The sequence below is a fragment of the Pinus tabuliformis genome, chromosome 2_2 (assembly GCF_031772625.1).
Source record: "Pinus tabuliformis cultivar Carrire ecotype Pingquan chromosome 2_2, CPIR1, whole genome shotgun sequence".
In the NCBI taxonomy this organism is placed as follows: domain Eukaryota; kingdom Viridiplantae; phylum Streptophyta; class Pinopsida; order Pinales; family Pinaceae; genus Pinus; species Pinus tabuliformis.
Window position 1 is genome coordinate 835,682,426 of NC_142300.1, and position 21,166 is coordinate 835,703,591.

The 21,166-nt window shown below is 35.0% G+C and overlaps 1 protein-coding gene across 1 annotated transcript; it reads right to left on the reverse strand.

Annotated features, from left to right (window-relative positions):
• Nucleotides 1-17,651: 17,651 nt before the first annotated feature.
• LOC149195565 (uncharacterized) lies at nt 17,652-18,659 on the reverse strand. Its single transcript, XM_089407956.1, has one exon. The coding sequence runs from the start codon at nt 18,657-18,659 to the stop codon at nt 17,652-17,654; it is 1,008 nt and encodes a 335-aa protein (XP_089264082.1).
• Between the last annotated feature and the right edge of the window lie 2,507 nt (nt 18,660-21,166).

The following is a 21,166-nucleotide window of genomic DNA, read 5'->3' on the forward strand; positions in this document are numbered from 1 at the left end:
CTCCCTCAGCTCATGCAACTCCTTCTCTGCTTCTTCCATTCTCTTCTTATCCCTCTACCTTCACGCGATTCGCTTGTCGCGCTGCTGCCTCTTTGCCTGAATAGCCATAACTTCTTGTTCTACAAGTGGATCTGCTCGAAACTTGCAGCTTTGATCCTCCTCCATGCAATCGACAAGCTTCCTCTTCCATTTGTCGCACATAGGTATTCTTGGCTATGCTACCTATGTTGTTGCTACCACTGGTACTTTCCGTGATGCTGCTTCATGCTGCTTTGCTAACCACTCTACGTTGAAGCTGATATGTTCATTGGGTCTGGAAAAATTGTAGCAATACCTCCATGAGTCTTCCTCAGCCTAGTGAAATGCCCCATGGATCTAGTTGAACTAAACTCTCATGCAGTGATCCTTCACAATGTAATGTGGGTCATACGGGTTAAAGCTTCGGAGGTCGAATGGGTACTTCTTCATCTGTTTTGCTTCAAAATCCACTTGCTTGATACTCCGGATCTCATATAATCCAATCCACAATCGAAGAGTGGGCCAAGGTTCCTTCTTCTTCCGTTGCAGTCTAGTTGACAATCCTACTAAGATATGGTATGCTACTCCCTGCATGACAAGTATATCCAAGGCAAACTTTGGCAGAACATGCGGAGGCTTCTCTGCACTAAACATTCGGATGAAAGTGCCGGAAGGTGAGGCATACCAATCTGCAATGCCTAACAATGCCTCCATTACTTCCTTTGACATGCAAGGTGGATCATGTTCGAATATCAACTTGTACATTGGGGTGACAAAATGGTCGGACAGTCGTATGATTACTCCCCTGAAGCTGCATTCAAACAACAACTTGAAATATGTGTTCACAACAGTCTCCGTCGATGACCATGCCCACTCCAATCCCGGGAACTCATGTCGGGCACAGACTGCATCTAGGATGTAGGTGGACATATAAATATCTGCATGCATACCCTCGGGTGACTTTCGAGCCTTCGTGACTTGTTCCTTCAATTGATGAGCCAGTATGTCGGACTAGTTGCATGGTCTTCCTTCTCTAGCGAGTTGGTCCAATGTGATCACCCAACTCTAAGGAAAGGTTTCAGTGCTTGCTTGGCCACTCAGTCGACATGCGAATATGACCAAGTATTGGTACACCTTCCTCAATATATTTTTCTTGTAGATCTGGTTGGGTGTCATCCTGAAATGAGCTGGCTCCTTTACCCAATCCTTCAAAATGTCTCTGGAGTTACCTCTGTTGTTGGGCAAGTTGAATGGAGGACTCATGACAGTTGTGGGCTCTGACATCTGATACATCTCATCATAATCTCGTGCCCAGAAGGTTGCAAGCTTTGTCCCATTGACACTACTCAAGGTCATCGTCTCGGGGTCAGTGTGGGAGACGATCCAGTGAATCATGTCCACACATGGGAACGCGGGGTATTTGCATGCAATTTGGTACAAGCTGGACTTGTGAATGTTCACGTACACCTGACAGTCTTTGAGCCCTTCCCCAAAAGTGTCTGTGAATTCTTCATTAACCTATTTCCCCTTTAGTTTGATGTCCTTGTCTAGATACAACTTCATATCTTCATAGATTGGTATTCTAGAGGACACCTGCTCAACTGCTGCTCCAACTGCAACTCCATTAGTGTCTTGTGATCCTATTCTCTTGGAAGCCATTGAGACAGATGAACACTTGAAAGATCTGGAAACAAGCAGCATGCATGGCAAGAAATATGTCAGTGGAAACAAAGCAAATTCGGGGAAGGAAACAACACATACCTGGGAAACTGATGAGCAAGATTGCGCAAATTTTATTGGGAGGCTGGGTGACTGGCTGCTAGAACAACGCAAAAGGAAGTTTGGGCTATCTAGGAGGTAGGACTGGCTGTTGGATCTTCGAAATGTGCAATCCATTTAGGCAGCTGGTTGCTGGGATTGCGCAATGCGTAATTCCAGTTAGGAAGAACCACTGGGCCAGGGACAGATTTGCGCAATTTCTTGTGCCAAGCAACCATTGTCCTCCAGAAATGTACAAAACAGTGCTGGAGGCCAGTGCTGGGCAAGAATGCACATTTATGGGGAGGAAGGTGAGCCTTCCTTCCCCAGATTGCACAATGCAGCCTTGGTGAAGGCAAGGCCTGGGCCAAGGTTGGCCCGACTTGCCGACGAGCAACTGAAAGCAACTAAGCCAGTAAAATGCATGGCGACACTAAGTGATAGCAGAAGTTATTGACAGTGCATGCAAATCATGAATGAAATATTCAACAAACAAATCAACATGCATGTGGGTGAGGCAGTTCACCGATTGGGCGAATGTCCGTGCAAAACAGTGTCATGCATGCGACAATAGTGAGATAGCAATGAAAATTGAAACAAAGCTATGACAAGCTAGAATACATGTAAACGACAGAAAACGTTCAAAGAAATCAAGCAAACAACACTCACACAAGTGAATACACCAAAAGCGACATAAATGCTGAAAAAAGACAAGTTGAGGCCACTTAGCCATGAATAGCTGAGCTGGATGTGTCGAAGAGCCCTGGATGTGTTGTGGGTTGTTAGAGCTCCAAGATCGATGTGAATGAATGAGCTCTGATGCGTCGAATAAATAAGTTTGGTCTCATGACACGCATACCACAAATCTAAAACGACACTTGGAGGGAAACTTCTAAAACAACTTTGCATGTAACCGCCGGCTACTAAAAATAGCTCCTTGAATCATGGGATGCCTTTTGCATGTTGTCTCTTTCTATTTCGGGAAGAACAAGTCATGCATGCATGCAAGTCAAGTTTCCTTGTTCCTGGGTGGAACTGGTCAACTAGCCTGTTCATGCATGCAGTTGTTCAACTACTTGGGAAAAATGTGCATTCTTGGCTGGGAGCTGGGTTGAATGCCTAGGAGGATTATGGGCAGAGCAGATGACTGCTGCCTAGATTTGTGCAAATCTTAGGCTGAGCAACTCTGCTGGGGAAATTTGCGCAAATCCTGCTGAGAGTGTTGGCTAACAGGAATGCACAATCCTGGAGCCCAACAAGCTGCCAAAGAGGATTGCACAATCTCTGGAGGGAAGGCTCGTTACCCTCTAGAAATGCGCAATTTTCAAGGGGAAGCTGCTCAACCTGCAGGAGGAACAAGTATGGGTGAACATCCTGTAAGGGGAATGGACCGACTGTGATCAACAGGCTGCCTTTGTGCGAGGAAAACACTAAAGCTTGAGTACTTGATGAAGCAAGACAAAGTGCTGTGAAAGGTTGGTAGGGAGGCTCCAAAATAGGCTAAGGAAAATTTTTGGAGGGTGGTTGTACCCGCTACAACATAATCTTCCTAAAGTTTCGTATCTACAATTGGACAACACTTGTCGTGAAAACACAAATCAGATTGTTTTTGGATATCTAACATGCTTGTTGAATTGAGAATTTTTCAGAAGGTAAAGGTTGGTTTCCTTTTTGTTGGGCACACTCATGACCATATTGATTAGATGTTCAGTCGTTTGTCAATCACATTGAGGAGGAACCAAGTTGGGAGCTTGCCATCATTAATTGAATGTATTAAGAAATCATACATGCTAGAGCCTATTTTTGATGTGTTGGAAGAAACTGTTGACATGCAAAGGTTTATTCTGAGATTGCATGGTGAGGAGAAACGCATTGAAAAAGTTAATGACATTAGCTTCCAACATCAATTTCGTATCAAAAAAATTGATGGGAAAACACTAATATGGGGCAAGAAGTATTCAACTACTGCAGAATGGGCATCGTCATCAGGTTTGGAATTTTTGAAGTTCATTCCAGATCATCCAATATTTGCGTCAAATATATTGTTATTATAATCAGTTGCTGAAGTTCATAATGCACGCAGGAAAAATAGAGACATAAATTATTCTGATTGCCTAGAAGAAATTAAAAATGTATTAGATATACATATGAGTACTTTGATATTGCTGATTCAATTTGGTGGGAGTATTTTTTTAATAATCAAAGTGACATCATTTCAAGTACGACAAATGAAGATATGCCTTTGAAAAATTGTTGAACAACAAAAATCTCAAGGTAGTATTAATTCTTCATGGGTAGAGGAAAAAGAAACGTATATTGGTTCCAGAATATCTCATGCACAACGTGAAACCATGGAAGACCTTTATAGGGGTTTAGTACAAGATATTAAAGAGGGTTGCAAGATCGTAGTGCTAGCAAATGGAGATCCTGATGGCTATCGATTCTAGGTTGCTAAGGTTAAAAGGTCATTACAAAAAATGAAGATGTTGCAGGTGTTGAAGTACATTGGTATGCCACAAATACACACCCATTCAATGGTGTGTATAAGCCAGAGATGGTAGTTGATAAAAAAAAATTAACGGAAAGAGAAAAAGAAAGGGTACAAATATAAATTGTCGCCGCACAGACCTCTTAAAATTGGAGGATGTTGACATACTTGTTTATGACTTCAATTTAACAAACAAAGGAACTCTTCACTTCAAGACGATAGAGATTCTGCAGAGGTTGTTACCAGAAGGAACAATGTTAAGATGGGAGTTTGCTGAAACTAGTGGTAGATCCAGAAGAATTTTGAAACCTAAAATGGCGGACATGCATGTGGACTCAAATGGGGCACTAGTTGATGAAAGAGAAGAATATGGAACATATTCATCTGCATCCAATCATTCATATGAAGATGTGAATTCTGATGGTGTGCAAAATATGAGTGATTTTGAATAATTGTCTAACACAGTTTATATAACTAATGTTTGCATCGTATCTTGAAATACAAATTTTGATTTCCATATGGTGTTAAATGAAGTTATGAGTCATTTTTATGTTTGTTGGATTATATGTTTTAATTACGATGATTTTTATTGTTTAGAATATCTACAATGCAACAATAACTTAGAGATATAATTTATATTTCATTCAATCTACAAGTAATGACATTTTGATTAATTTAGTCATGTAATTATGTTCATAACGTCAGTGGTTTTTTAATTTTACGGTTGAAAATTTTCCCATTTTTTTGTATCTTTAATGTTATGGTTGAAAACAATCAGAAATTTAGCGATCTTTAGTGGCATGTTATTATATGTTTAACATGGATGAACACTGATAGAAATTTAATGTGTTTCAGATGCCATTTTCTTATGTTTATCGTCATTGCTAAAAATTGTTGAAATTATACCTAGGAAAGAAAAACGTTATTCCACCAAAAACATTAGTGTGTTTTTTCCTCAAAAATAATTGTTTTTTGCACAAAAAAAAATCAGTTTTACTAGCATTTTTTTAAATATGTTGAAAATTAACCCTAAAAAAACATCGTTCTAGTATACACACTTTTCGTTTTTAGCATTGTTTTTCATGTTTTTTTGGGGTTTTATGCTAGAGTTCTCGTTTTGAGTTTATAGTTCTCGTTTCAAAGTTTACATTGTTCACTGCAATAAGCTTGCCCCACCCTGATTTGTACTCCCATGTTGTTATTATATCTCCATCATTCATGTGCACCCCCTTGAGGCTGATTTCTCCCTGGTGTGTGCATTTCACTTCTTTTTTACGACTTTGTCCCTAGGAATTCTCCCTGTTCTTTTCTTCTGCATTTCCGCCACGCAATGCTGCTCTTGAGCTCCTCAAGAAGTTGTCACTTCTCTTCCAAGGACTTCCTCCCTGTGCTAATCCAAGAATTTCCTCCTCTCGCTTGCACTATGTCCCCCTATGTTTTGCCTCTATGCATAGTCTCTTTCTCTAGTTGCCTTGTTAATTTTAGTTAACAATGGTATGTTCTATGCTTAGCACAATTACTTCAATGTTCCTTTAGCAGCCTAATGACGATTTCCAATTTAGTTTTCCAATAGCAATCACATTAACCATAAATCACATTGATAGTAATTGTAGATAGAACATGAACAATAAAAGTAGAACACGAGCCAAGACAAGAGGACACCATATTTGGCGGATGTTGGGGAAAAACCCTTTGATCAATTCTTCTTATTATTATCTCAAATGTTCATCAGAGAGAGAAAGTACAATAAAGTCAAAATTGGCTTTCCAAATGATGATTACCCTGTCAAATTCGAAGCTTTCTGCAACAATCAACAACCCTAACCAGAAATTCAACGCTAGTCAAAGCAACAACAAAATGTCCTCAAAGTAGCTCAGTCATACTCGGCTTGTTAAGGTGGTCAAAGTCATCCCAAACCAGTCTTGAAAACAATGGTCAAACTTGGTCAAACTTAGTGGTCAATTCTGTGGTCAAGCTTGTGGTCAACCCTATGATGTATGTGATCAAAGTCAACAAAATGCATCGGTTCTTGTGCCAATAGATTCAACCTACCGAAAATGAAATTTAGGCACAAAAGTCACAGTGAAATGAGGTCAAACCACCCCTAGCCAATTCTAGTCAAACATGCAAAAGTCTCTAAAATTTCGGCCCTATAATTCGTCTTATAATCTGTCCTACTGCCATGTGTGTGAGGAAAACTCATGCCCAATACGCTGTACGAACCAATTAGATGATGAGAGAGAAGAATGTGTGAGTGAGGGAGGTACCAAATGAGGGTGGAGGTCTCTTATATTTATACAAATCATTGAGGGTCAAGAGACATGTCCATTGGGCTTCATAAGCCTACATGATGATGTGGCCGACCTTGACAATTTCCACATGTGAGGGCATAAATTCAAAAACACATTTTTGCTTCTCCAAATTTGATGATCTTTAGGTTGATTCGCGAAAAGAGGAAACAATGCAATCATCATCTCCATCAAATGAGTTGTCCAAGTGGAATTTGGCCCTAGTTTCCAATTTTAACACGTCTCCCATAATTCTATTGCCGTTGTAGATGGTTGTGGGTGTGTTGTCATGCTTGCTCCACTTTTTTAAATTTTTGTCCTTTTTGCTTGTGTATTTGACCAAAGGAATATGGGCTCATCCTCTCTTCCTCTAACTCCATAATGTGCAGTTAGCCCATTTTTAAGCCCACCCCGCGCGCCCCCCCCCCAAAGACGACCCATGAATGGTATTAATAACCACATCCTCCAATTTCCCAAGAAACCTCCTCCATAAGCTCTAAAATTTGTGTCCCAACCGACTTAAATATGCTTTTGTTTTCCATGATTTAATTACAACAATAGTTACAAATATTTACAAGAGGGGATTTGCCACAAAGGGGTTGTTAGAAATCAATGGAATTGAGATCAAGACTCTATCCCCCCTTGGTGCATGATATCTTTAGTTTTTGAAAATTTCTCCTACATGCTTATTTGGTGGATATTATTATCGAATTGCAAAAGTTAAGGATATGATGTATATTTCTAAAATTATGGATTGTTGATATATATATATATATATATATATATATGTCTTCAATTATTATGTGACTCTCATGTTGGATGTTGTTATGCAATGGATGGTTATTTTTAAAGAATTTCGTTATTTGATTATTACTTTTGACTCAATAACTTAGAATACACCACTTATATGCTAATGAAAAAATTAGCATGACTTCCTACATCTAACAAATTGTGTTATTATCTTGCATTGTTTGTCTTATATTGATTTTTTGGTGTGTAAATGGCATACATAAGGAAGGTCCCTACAGTAATGAAGCTCATGTGAGATTGTTCTTATTTTTACAAAATTTATTTTCTTGTTGAGACTAGTAATAATAGAGACACAATACTGAAATTCTAACTTAAGGTTAAGGTCCTTTTGTTTTTTCGTAATCTCATTGTAGCATCAGAGCCTTTCTTTAAAGATAGCTACGACAATGCTATTGATTTTGTTGATATTACAACTAGGAAGTAGCATCTCCCATCCACCCTCTCTTTAGCTTTGAGTTATTTTTACTAGTGTTTTAAAATGTTATATGAAGCCTCTTTTTTTTGTTTTAACAATTTGTACAATAAATAGTTAAATGTAGCCTTACACTACATAGGTGAGAGATTAGATTAGAAAATGGATAGGGTAGAGTGTATTTCTTTTAATTTCAAGATTGTGTGTTATAAAATAATCTTGGAATTTTTATCTTTTTTTTTGTTTTCCGCCAAGTCTCCATAGAAATATTACAACATCAGACTTCACAACCATATAGAAACATTGGGCTGGCAAGCACATCAAAAAAAAAAATCCAAAACCTAAACTTAGCTTCTCTAAGATGATTCTCAAGGCAATAAAAAAAATCCAACCTCCACCAATCCTCCTTTCCACACTATAGTTTTGGGTTAGCTTATGATGGATACCAATTCCAAGATATTTATATGAAGGGACATCTTCCTTTGAGTTATAGTTACCATAAAAATAACTTTGGGTTTCTAAATTTTGATTATCACTATCTTAGTTTTATCAATATTCACAACCATCCTCAAGTGTGAAAAAATCTTTGAAAATTTGAGTTGTTTTTCAATATTAGGAGGGTTCCTTGCTTAAAGAATGATGTCATTTGCATATAGGAGGATGACAGCTAGCCCGACGAGGTCTAAGTCCATACACCTTGGTTCCTTTAGGAAATATTCTAACTTAACTATATGAAATCCAAAAAGCGTAGGGAACGAAGGACTTCATTGCTTAACCCCTACATTACAATTGATTTATTTTGATGAAACATTATTGCTTCTAAATTTCATAATGACTATCTCAAAAATCTTATCATTGCATATCTAACTCAAACTAAGCCCCAATATCTTCCAACCTTTTGCAAAGTTTATTTGGAGGAACCATATCAAAAGCTTTTCTAAAGTCAACAAAACAATATAGGAGATTGCTTGTCTTATTTCAACACTCTTGCACTATTATTTTAAAAGTGGTTTAAATAATCTAAAATCAATTAATAACTTGAAAAGCAAGATTCCCTCTTAATTCTCTTATCATAACTTTATAGGCATATACTAGTCTTTTCTAAAGTTATACCATCCAACTCAACCATAAGAGGATTAATCATGGTAGTCATCTAGTTTGAGGGTTTACTTTTATCACCACTTTTTAAAGGGGAACGGTAAGGCTCTTTGCCCAAAGCCTAGGTAAACCCTACTTAGATGTTATATTCAAAAGGGAGTGGATGTGAGAAATAAGAATAAAGCTACAAATTTTTAAAATTCATGTTTGATATCTTTAATGTCTTAAGCTTTTTTATTTGCAATAAATTTAACTTTGAATTTAACATCTCTGATTGTGAAAGCATTGTGCAACATTAAAGTTATGTGATTACAATTTAAGACATCAGGGGTGTCATACAGATTGTCAAGGTATAAGTTTCGATTTTCAATAACAATCTTACCTTGATTATTAACTTCCGAAGTTAAAATGAGTCTCCAAATTTTATTAATTTCAAATTTAAAAGGACATAAGAGTTTATCTTGGTTTTCATAAATATATTGTTACTTCTTTCTTTTAACTAATGTCTATTTATTTTTTTTCATAGCCTTCTAGGTTTCATTCAAGGTATTCTTGATATCTTTTCTTTTCTAGTAGTCTTGTACTCTTTATCATATTGAAGGTTGATTCAAGTTGAGAGTTTCATTGTGAAGTTATGATATGTGTCCTCAATATTAATATCAATAAAAGAGAGATTTAAGTTCCTTTTAAAAAAAAATGAAGTGCAATTTGGATTTTATAAAAAAATTGGGTGCCTTTCATTACTTATATAAAATCATTTGGCTTTGTGCAAGGCAACAATTAGAGTTAAGAATAAAATTTTATGATTTGAATCAAGCTTATGATTATTTAATAATATTGAATTTATATAGTCTACTACATTATTCCCAAGTCCACAGATACATGTCATTCAATTTCAAGAGGGCCATGTGCTTATATCATTACAAATCATCAAGTCTTGGAAACTACATAGTTTAGGCAACTCTATACCAAATAAGTTTTCAATTAAGTTCTCGTATTGACTGTGTTACCAACACAAAATTACTTTGTAACCGAAGGTCAACTAATAGAATTCTTAATCATTCAATCATAACTGCTAAAAAACCAATAAATTAAGAAAATGATGTTTGAAAATGCATATAATTGTCATTATTTTTGTTGGGAACATGGAAATCTTCATTTAAATACTTAATCTAGTCAAAACTCCAAAAAAAAACAAACAAACCAACAACAACAATATCCAAATCCAAGTAAATAAAAAAACTCTCAAATATGTCCATTTCAGTTGACTTATAAACTGCATAGTATTCAATGTTTAAATAAAAATGCCATTAGTTTTAATATAATGGTTAAAGTACCCAATAAAATGTTTAAGCTGCCAGTTCTGAAAATTTAAAATGTGATGCTTGAACATTCATCTTTATTAATATGCACATCTTCCCTTAAATTATCAATATAATTAAATTATAAACAAAATAAATAAATCATCAATTATATTTCAATAAATCTACCAGCTTTCGAATATGTCCCTTTCCATGGATTCATAAGCAACCTAATGCTTAGCTTTTATAGGGATATGCAATTGTTTGTAATAAAATGCTTCTAGGAGTCCAAAATCCAATAAGATGTTTCAAAATGACAAGAGGACATGTACAGTTAATCAATTTATATTGATCGACTACTTTCAATCTAAACCAAAAATATTTCTGGTTAGTAAATTTTCCAGGAAATAGCAAGCACATGTAAAGTATTTTGAAGGTTCCACAATTCAAGCAAAGACTACATCGGAGCGTAAAATATATTTCACACCTTTAGAAACCACACGAGCCTCATGCAACATACATTGAGACCCATGGATGTGAAAAAGTGCCATTCCTGCTATTGGAGCCACCTATAAAACCAATATATAAAATAAACGTGTTAAATTGCAACATTGCAACAAAAATTAAAAAAAATCCAATAGCTTGAGAGTTTTACATATACATGTATTTACTAAGATTTAACACCATGCAATAGTTTGTGGTGGGTTCAGGATATTTAATAGTTTGTGGTGGGTTCAGGATATTTTAAAGCAATGTATCTCAAGGGTATGAAAAGGTGTTACTAATCTTAAATATGATGAAGTTTTACTAGATTATTAAGATTAGTTGGTGTAATCATATACATGTATCTACTATGATTTAATACCATGCCATAGTTTGTGGTGGGTTCAGGCTCTTTTAAAGCAATGTATCTCAAGGGTATGAAAAGGGTTTATGATGAAGTTTTACTAGATTATTAAGATTAGTTGGTGTAATTTATATAACACAAGCAATTGTACCAGACGCATAAGATGTGGTTGGTTTGAAGCCACCTTTGTCAATGAGCCTCAAACCATTGTGCCAATGAAATCACTCAAATGTGGTATGTGGCATGTAATTGCATGTACTAATGTTAATCCAATGTAGTATTTACATGTATGAAGGGTAGGTCAACGTATTACTCATATTATCCATCCATGGTTCCAAGTGGACCGATTAACCGTTTATTGTTGAAATCAAGGGTTCCAAAGAGCTCATATATCTAGCAAAGCATAATTAGTTCATCCATTTATATAGATTAATATACCTTGACCAAAATGTGTAATCTATATAGAATGTTTAATACAATGACATAAACATTACAAAACAAGATTTTCGCTTTTGGTTTTTGTAAATGACACAAAGTAATTATGGTTTCTATGGATATCTATGAGAACCACACACATCAAAATTTTTATTATTAGTTAAGTGAATATAGTTGTGAAATCTTGATGTAATTGGACCATATAGTGTTCATAGAGGATGGATCCTAAGACATTGCAAGCGCTTAACAAGTATCTAAGCCAATTTGAGAGATAAGCACTTATTTTATTTGTCAATAAAGGCTTTTCTCATCTTCACAATTTTTTTTAAAGTTTCATTTACAAGAGGTATCATTCATGTTGGAAAATGGATCCAAAAGAATGACAATGGCAAAGAAAATTTTGAACATCACAATGTCTCCTTGCAATAATATCTAACTATATCATTATTTTATGGTTAATGATTTTCATTCTTATATTATTGTTTATTACATAAAAGAATCAAACTATTATTGATAATAATAGCTTTTAAGTATTGAGTGGCTTTTACAATGTAACATAGTAGATATCATTTTCCAAATTAATTACATAGAGTAAGTCATTAGCGTTAGTCTCAACTAACCATTATCTCATGATATCAAGTAGTTCACTTAGCAATAATTGCATCAGGTGATGCTCATAGGAATAAAGTGGGATTGATATTAGCAAAATGAATTGCATCAATCAATCATCACCTCTAGGGCTTGCAGTTTGTAACTAGGACCTCTGTGGAGGTGACCCATTTGAAGGCTCCTTTGGCTCAAGTGCTTTTAACTATGGAGATTTCCTCACAATCAATTCCACTTAGGTTGCCACCCCATTTGCAAAACCTTCACAAATATCATTCATTATGAACTATGCAATTAGAGCCCCCTTCACTATTTTTATTTAAGCATTGAGGGGATTTCACAAGATATCATATTATATATCAATTTTGGGATTAACTGTGCAAAGTCATTAATATATGACTATATCCATGAGTATTAGTGTCAACCAACCATTATCTCATTATTTTGAACAATCCGATTAACACTCATTACATCGGGTGATGCTCAAAGTTATAAGGTTATTTTTTGTCAACTCAAGATAATGATTCAAAAATATTTATCAAGAATTTGCACTTCCCAACCCTAAGTTTTGATGATTTAACTTTAGATTTAAGATTAGGGAACATGTTTCCTTATAATATGTATTATTTGGCTACATTCAAAGATTTTATTCGTCTTTTCCCTTTGATAGAGTGAGGGGTCTTTCTATTTTGGCCTAACAGCCCCAATTGATCTTCATCACCAAATTCAACTCCACTCCATAAGTCATCAATGTTAGATTTCCTTGAACCCAACACTTGGTATTTAATTCCTAGTAAAACTTATTGAATAAACACATGGCTAGGTCCCTAACAAAATATTTAGTGGAAGCAAATAACAATCTCAGTCACAATGATACACAAATTTGTGCCCAACAAGTTTTTCATTAAGAAATTCAAACTTACGTGGACTCCCTTCCTAGGATAATGGCCCACTTGAGAAAATATAGATACAATAACCTGGATATGATCTAACATATTTTCCTTAGATCGTTGTTGGATCTCTCCTATAGATCTAGATCTCCAACCCCTCTGCACTCCCTTAGACCTAGCACACTACTCACTGAGATGTCACTCTCAATCTTGTGTTGTTGTTGTGTATCTATCTCCTCTCTTCAACCTCGCTTTTATAACTTTACATTGATCTAATACCCTAATCCTAAACCTAATGTCAAAGTGATTGATGGTTGAGATTAGATTTCACCTCACTTGAGATCAACAACTAAGATTAAAACTTACTAAAATAAATTATTTTACCTTTCCTAAGTTTTTTTATTAGCTCAATAAGCCAACATATTAATATGTGCTTTTTCCTAAGTTAGACTTAGGCTAAGTTCATTAGCAACTTGTTCAACCATGCAAGTGTTCTAAGGAGATGTGAGTAACTTCTACACACCTAGACACAAAGCCTGTGCAGAAGTATCCGCCCAGGCTACAAAAATTGACACTCCCTCTCAGCATGGGAGGTACTTCTAGAAGAATTTCCTCCACTTGGATTTGTCTCCAATCCCACCACATCATCTATTGTTATAGTTTCTCCCTCTGAACTAGAAGGCTTACCTGCTAGCTGCTCTGGAATCTAACTTGAAGATTTGTTTCTCCCAACCATGCTCCTATGAGGCTACTCCTAAACATTCATCAGTGTTGGCTCATACCAACTGGTCCTCAAAGATTTAGAAGCAACCTCCTGCCCATCTTGTAGATTGTCTTGGTCACTAACATCAATCCTTGATCCAGGATCCCTTTGGATTTGCTTACAAGTCGGCCTTGCAAGTTGTAAAACTTACCCTTCCTGACAGCAAACCCAAATGATGTGTCCTATCCCTCTGAATGTGTGAATACTTGTCCTTTCTGGTACTCAAAATCATACCTTTGTCCTCTAGAGTTGAGACCGAGAGCAAGTTTTCCTTCAACTCTATTGAGAAACCAAGTGCTATGTAGTTTAATGATTGATCCCTCTTCTTGATAATTACTTGTGAATATTAGTTGTCCTTTTAGTACTTTTATGTTTTCTTCATCAAGAAATTATACAAATATTCAAAACATAAAGATCGCAAAGGACACCAAAAATTAGGTTGCTAGCTAGGGCAAAACCCCATAAGGGGAAAACTCAACAATCGTTCTCTTATAGAATTAGATCAAAATGAGAGATACCCAAGACCAAGACAAAATTTCCATAAAGATTCAAAGTCAACCCTCCTCCAACAAGTAAAGTCAACAGAATTCAACATTGGTCAAACTTCTTGAAATTTGGTCAAAACACGAAATTTTTGGCCCTGTAATAACCTCAAAATTGGCTAAGAAATTTCGCACGTGTGAACATAAATACGACACAAACCTCAACTTTTCTCTCTTTTGACTTCCTTCTCTCTCCTTTGACTTCAACTCTTTTTCTTCTTGATTAGTTGCAAAAATAAATAGATGATGATGTGAATGAATGAATGGTTCTCCAAGAGGTTGAGTTGACTCTTATATATCGCTGTCCAAGAGGGTCGAATAGGTGCCACATAAGCCGACTTGTCCAAGGAGGGTCGACTTGGTCTTTGTGTTGACTTTTTGACTCAAATAAAATTCATTTTTTTCTTTGAAATGTCCAAATGTGACATGACTCAAATACGATTTGTTTTGACTCATAATAAACTATTTTGACTTTTTGAGGATGAATAACATGCTTTCGCCAAAAATAAAAATATAATAATTATGAATATGATAAATATATCAATGATAAAATTGCATTACATTATGAAGACCGACACTAGTTACAATTTCAACACTCCCTCTTAACTAGGGAGATATTCATAATGACTCAATAGGATAATATCAAGTTGAAATATTCATATAAGAAAGGATCCAAATTGATAAGCATCAATGATGATAACATCATCATAACCAACATTATCAAAATACCAAGGCCTTAACAAGTCAAGTCTATCTCTCCACGAATGCTGTGAGGCACTAATTCGGACACCACCGCCTCTCGAGGCACATACCCCACCTAGGTGTTCCCAACATATGTCATCACAGGACCATTTCCTAATCCCAAGGAAAATTTCATCCTCGAGACCATTCTTTACCAAGTCCATGTATGCAACTTAGGATGTTAGTCCTAATCAACCACAATACATGACTCGAGAATGTTTGTCCAAGATGCTTATCCAATCCACAATTCTCCTTTCGTGTGTTCATGCACTAGACTTATGGTTGTTAGTTTTGGCCATAGTATGACACATGGAGAATAAGGTATCCACCCTCACTCCCTCTCAACCTGGGAGGAGATATCCACAAGTATAAGATTGTCTTGAAAATGCTCATGCTTCCTATTAGAAAAGGACTTTGTCAATACATCTACTACATGTTCATTAGTGGAGATATATTGTAGCTTCGAGACTCCATCCTACACCATACTTCAAATGTTGTGATACTTGATATTAATGTTCTTCGAACTTGCATGAAAAAATAGGTTCTGTGACCAATTTATGCAACTCTGATTATCACAACATATTATGGTCGAATCCAAAGGTCCTTCAAACAAATCAACAAGCAATTCACTGAGCCAAACTACTTCACAACTAACTTCACTAGCTACCATATATTCAACTTCAACAATATTTAACGCAATCAACTCTTCTTTTTTGCTCATCCATGAAACCATAAAGGATACCAAACAAAAACAACCACCAATAGTACTTTTCTCATCTTCAGCACTGCCTACCCAATAGAATCAATGTAACCTACTAATCGAGTTTCATTTCCTGCAACATATCTCAAACAATGATGTATGGTCCCACAGAGATATCTTAAAATGTATTTAGCTGCTATCCAATGATCATGTTTAGGCTCCATTTGAAATTGGCTAAGAGTGTTTACTACAAAACATATAGTTGGTCGGGTGTTCACGAGATACACCAGAGAACCAATCAGTGGTCGGTAAGATGATGGATTGACAAAACTTAAATCTGAATTTCTGAGCTTCTTTAAATTGGTGATCATAGATGTTTTCATGGGTTTACTATCCATCATCCCAAATTTATGTAGAATATTGATCACATATTTTCCTTGACCAAGATAAATTTCGCCAAGTTTATGCCAAACTTCAAGTCTCAGGTAATAATGCATTAGTCCAAGATCTTTCATGTCGAATTCAGTTGCTAGTTCCTTCTTGCATTGACGAATAAGATGCTCCACACTTGTTATCAGTAAGTCATCCACATATAACAATATGATCACAGACTCATTCTTGACTACCTTGATGTAGAGGTTTAGGTCTGCAACACTTTTGACGAAACCAAGTCTTATTAGATAAGAATCCATTCGGGCACACCATGCTCTCTTCAACCTACATACATGCAATTCTTTTTCATGGACTTCAAATCCTTGAGGTTTCAATGTATACTTCCTCATCAATTATGCCATTAAGAAAAGTGGTTTTCATGTCCATTTGATGTATATTCCATCCCATAGAATCTGCAATAGATATGAGAGTTCTAATTTGAGATTCTAAATTCTGATATTCCACAGTCTTCATTTTTTATTTGTCTACGTTTCAAGCCTAGACCAAGACTCATCATCAGAACTGATTTACAAAGAAGAGGAACGAGAGCTATAAATATGATAAGGTGAGTTGTCAAGATGGGAAGCTGACCAGCTCAAGATAAATTATTTTTATTTCAATTCTTTATTATTATCTTGTTGTTAATAAATTATTAATTTATTTAAATTTCTCTAGAATACTTAATTTGTTGTAATAATGATTTTAATGGAATATTGCTTTCAGTATTAATAAGTTTAGATTCTTTAATAAATTGCCTTTTTTTTTTAATTTATTCTAATTAAATTTCAATTGTTTATGTTTATAGGAGAGGTGTTTAATAAATTGCTTTTCCTAATATTTTGATTATTGATTAATTTAAGTTTATGTTATTAGCTTGTTTTTCTTATTGTAATCAGTTTAGTTTCTTTAATAAATTGCCTTTTTTATTTTAAATTTATTCTAATTAAGAAAAAATAATTATTTATGTTTATAGGAGAGGTGTTTAATAAATTGCTTATCTTAATAAGTTGATTATTGATTATTTTAAGTTTAAGTTATTAACTGTTTTTAGGTTTTTCTTAAATTATTGTAATAAGTTTTTATTTTTCAAAAAATTTATTTTATTTTAATTAAATTACAATTTTAATAGTTTTATTTGTAGGAGAGAAGGTTAATATATTATTATACTAATATTTAGATTCTAAAATCATATGCCTATGCTATTAGCTTATTGTTAATGTATTATAAATTGAATCTTAATTATATTTAATATAAAGTCTTGTTACTATATTGTAAATGTATTATTTCTTTATAATGCTTAATATTATTTTTATGGTTAGGACAAGAGTTGGTTTGACCTAGGGTAGGGTCAAGGAAAGGAAGGGATCAAAAAGGGGGAGAGGGTTAAGATTCTAAAGGAAGGAGCATGAGAGGGTTAAATTTAAGAGGAGAGGTAAGTGTGATAAGGGGATAATTGTGAGGAGTAGGGGTAGAGGGTGAGAATGATGAAGAATGGTAAGGGCGTTGCGAAAGGGAGGGCCTTTTATTCAATGGGGGTGAGAAGGGAAATCCAATTTCTGCTAACTTTCAAGCCTCCATCCCTATTGAGGTTATGTGGGTGTTTGATGATCTCAAGTGCCTCCCGAACTTTACGCTTAAAATGATGTTTTTCATTGGCAATGACCTTTGTGTCTTCAAGGCATATATGGTGGTTTGTCTTGCCTGCATGCTCAGCTAAAGCTAAAGAACGAGTTCTCTCATTACGGATATCTGCACCATGCTCTTTGAGCCTGATCTTGACTGACCTGCCTGTTTCCCCAATATAGTGTTCTCCACAAGAACAGTTGATCATATAAACACCTTTCTGCTGGAGTTGCTCCTGGTTGTCCTTGACAGATTTCATTCTTTGTTTAATAGTCGTCATGGGTTTGAATGAAGTTTTGATATCCTTCTTCATGAGAACTTTAGCTAGCTTGTCAGTGACTCCACGAATATACGGAAGGTAGGCATTAGTAGTCAGGGGGTTATTTGATTTATCTTTTTTGTTACCAGATTTGGCTTTCTGAATGGCCTTGAAGATGTCTTTATTATTGTATCCTAAGCTTGTAAATATTCTTCTTAAGTAGGTAATCTCCTCTTCGGTGTGGATCTCATCTGATATTCTACATGCTCTAGTGAAGAGGGTTTGAAGAACACCCATTTTTTGAGCTGGGTGGTGGTGTGAATCAGCATGAAGATAATTATCAGTATGTGCCTTCTTTCTGAACACTTTGTGTCCTATGGAACCATCCTTGTTTCTTATGAGGAGGATATCAAGGAATGGGATGCAATTATTCTCCTCAACCTCCATTGTAAACTTGATGTCATTAGACATGCTATTGAGATGGTTTAAAAAGTTTTTAAGTTCATCATCCCCATGAGGCCAATCAACATTGGTGTCGTCCACAAACCTGATCCAAAACTTAGGTTTTAATGGGTAGGTGTCAAGAGCCTTCTTTTCAAATTTTTCCATGAAGAGATTGGCTACAATAGGTGAAAGAGGTGATCCCATAGCCACTCTTGAAGTTTGCTCAAACATCCCATTTCCACTCCTAAATTTCTCATGAAGAAGGATATCAAAACTTCATTCAAACCCATGACGACTATTAAACAAAGAATGAAATCTGCCAAGGACAACCAGGAGCACCTCCAGCAGAAAGGTGTTTATATGATCAACTGTTCTTGTAGAGAACACTATATTGGGGAAACAAGCAGGTCAGTCAAGATCAGGCTCAAAGAGCATGGTGCAGATATCTGTAATGAGAGAACTCGTTCTTTGGCTTTAGTTGAGCATGCAGGCAAGACAAACCGCCATATATGCCTTGAAGACACAAAGGTCATTGCCAATGAAAAACATCATTTTAAGCGTAAAGTTCGTGAGGCACTTGAGATCATCAAACACCTACATAACCTCAATAGGGATGGAGGCTTGGAAATTAGCAGAAATTGGATCTCCCTTCTCACCCCCATTAATTAAAATGGCCCTCCCTTTCACATCGCCCTTACCATTCTTCATCTTTCCTGCCCTCTGCCCCTACCCCTCACAATTAACCCCTTATCACACTCACCCCTCCTCTTAAATTTAATCATGTTCTTCCCTTTAGAATCTTAACCCTCTCCCCCTTTTTGATCCCTTCCTTTCATTGACCCTACTCTAGGTCAAACCAACTCCTCTCCTAACCATAAAAATAATATTAAGCATTATAAAGAAACAACACGTTTACAATATAGTAACAAGACTTTATATTAAAGATAATTAGGATTCAATTTATAATACATTAACAATAAGATAATAGCATAGGCATATGATTTGAGAATCTAAATATTAGTATAGTAATACATTAACCTTCTTCCTACAAATAACACTATTGAAATTGTAATTTAATTAAAATAAATAAAAACTTATTACAATAATTTAAGAAAAACCTAGAAACAAGCTAATAACATAAACTTAAATGAATCAATAATCAAAATTTTAAGATAAGCAATTTACTAAACACCTCTCCTATAAACATAAATAATTAAAAAAAAAAAATTAGAATTATTTTAAAATAAAAAGGCAATTTATTAAAGAAAATAAACTTATTACAATAAGAAAAACAAGCTAATAACATAAACTTAAAATTAATCAATAATCTAATAACATAAACTTAAAATTAATCAATAATCAAAATATTAGGAAAAGCAACTTATTGAACACCTCTCCTATAAACATAAATAATTGAAATTTAATTAGAATATATGATCATAACAAGTTGTGGTCCTGTAGTTATACCATGTTTCGGTTCTGTAATCATATCATGTTGTAGCTTCAACACTTCTTTCCTCGGTCATGTAATACTTTGGTCCTGCAATACTGTGATATCTCAATCCTGGTTCTTCACTGTCATAAAGATGATCTGAATAACTTTGATGACCCAAACTTCGTTGTCTTGTAATGCACTCAACCTTGTTGTTTGTAATCCATCCTAACTTCTTTGTTTTGTGACATGTATCCGAACTTCTATGGCCTCTCCTTTTGGTCGAGTTCACAAGGGTATTTATAGTTGTTTCTGATTGTAAATGAAGCTGACATGAATAATTAGGAGGAACAAACTTATAGAAGATCAACTTTGAGGCCTTGGCAAGGTGACTTGATGGAGGAGGTTTTTGACATGACAAAATAGATTTTTATATTTGACATCATGAACCCAAGAAGGGTTTCTCACATAATAAATTTGACTTTGACTTAAATAAAAACCCTATAGCACACAATGGGTGCTTTGACCTATTGACCATTGACCCAAGCATGAAACCCATGCTTTAATAAGTAAATAAAAAATAAATAATTTATCTTTTCTTTCTTTGGATAGATACATGACTCAAATTCAATTATGAAGACCGACACTAGTTACATTCTTCAACAGAAAGTACTCACATGAAACAAATTTTGTCAGAGGCCTAGGCCATAAGCCTTTTACTAAAAGCTCCGTAATAGCAGACTTTACAAAAAAAAATCAGAGTTTTGGCATCAAAAGCCAACCCTTTTACAATCAAAATTAAATACTATATAGATATTACAACTTTTGAAGTTGTTACAAGTTTTCAGGGATAAAATTCTAACAATGTACTAGAAATAAAAACAATATCTGAATAACTGCAAGAAATTTGGCGCTGTTTGAAAATTCTATGCCTCAAAATCTGGGTAAGATTGACTATTGATCTTCCTCTTTCTTTAGATGCTAAAATCATGTGCATCGCCGGAGTATAAGAGTCAAATACATTATATGTGGAGCCAAATTTTATTTATTAATTTAAATTACCATTTTATTAATTTTATTTTTCATTTATTTTAACTCTGTGCATTTGATTTTATTAAATAATAAAACTATAGTTTTATCATTGATTACAAATTATTAAAATTATTAAACTAATCATTATTATTATTTATTAAAATATAAAATTTTAAATCTAATATTATTCCCGATCCCAATGTACAAATCTATAGTTAAAATTAATTGCCACGGGTTTGCCTATCGA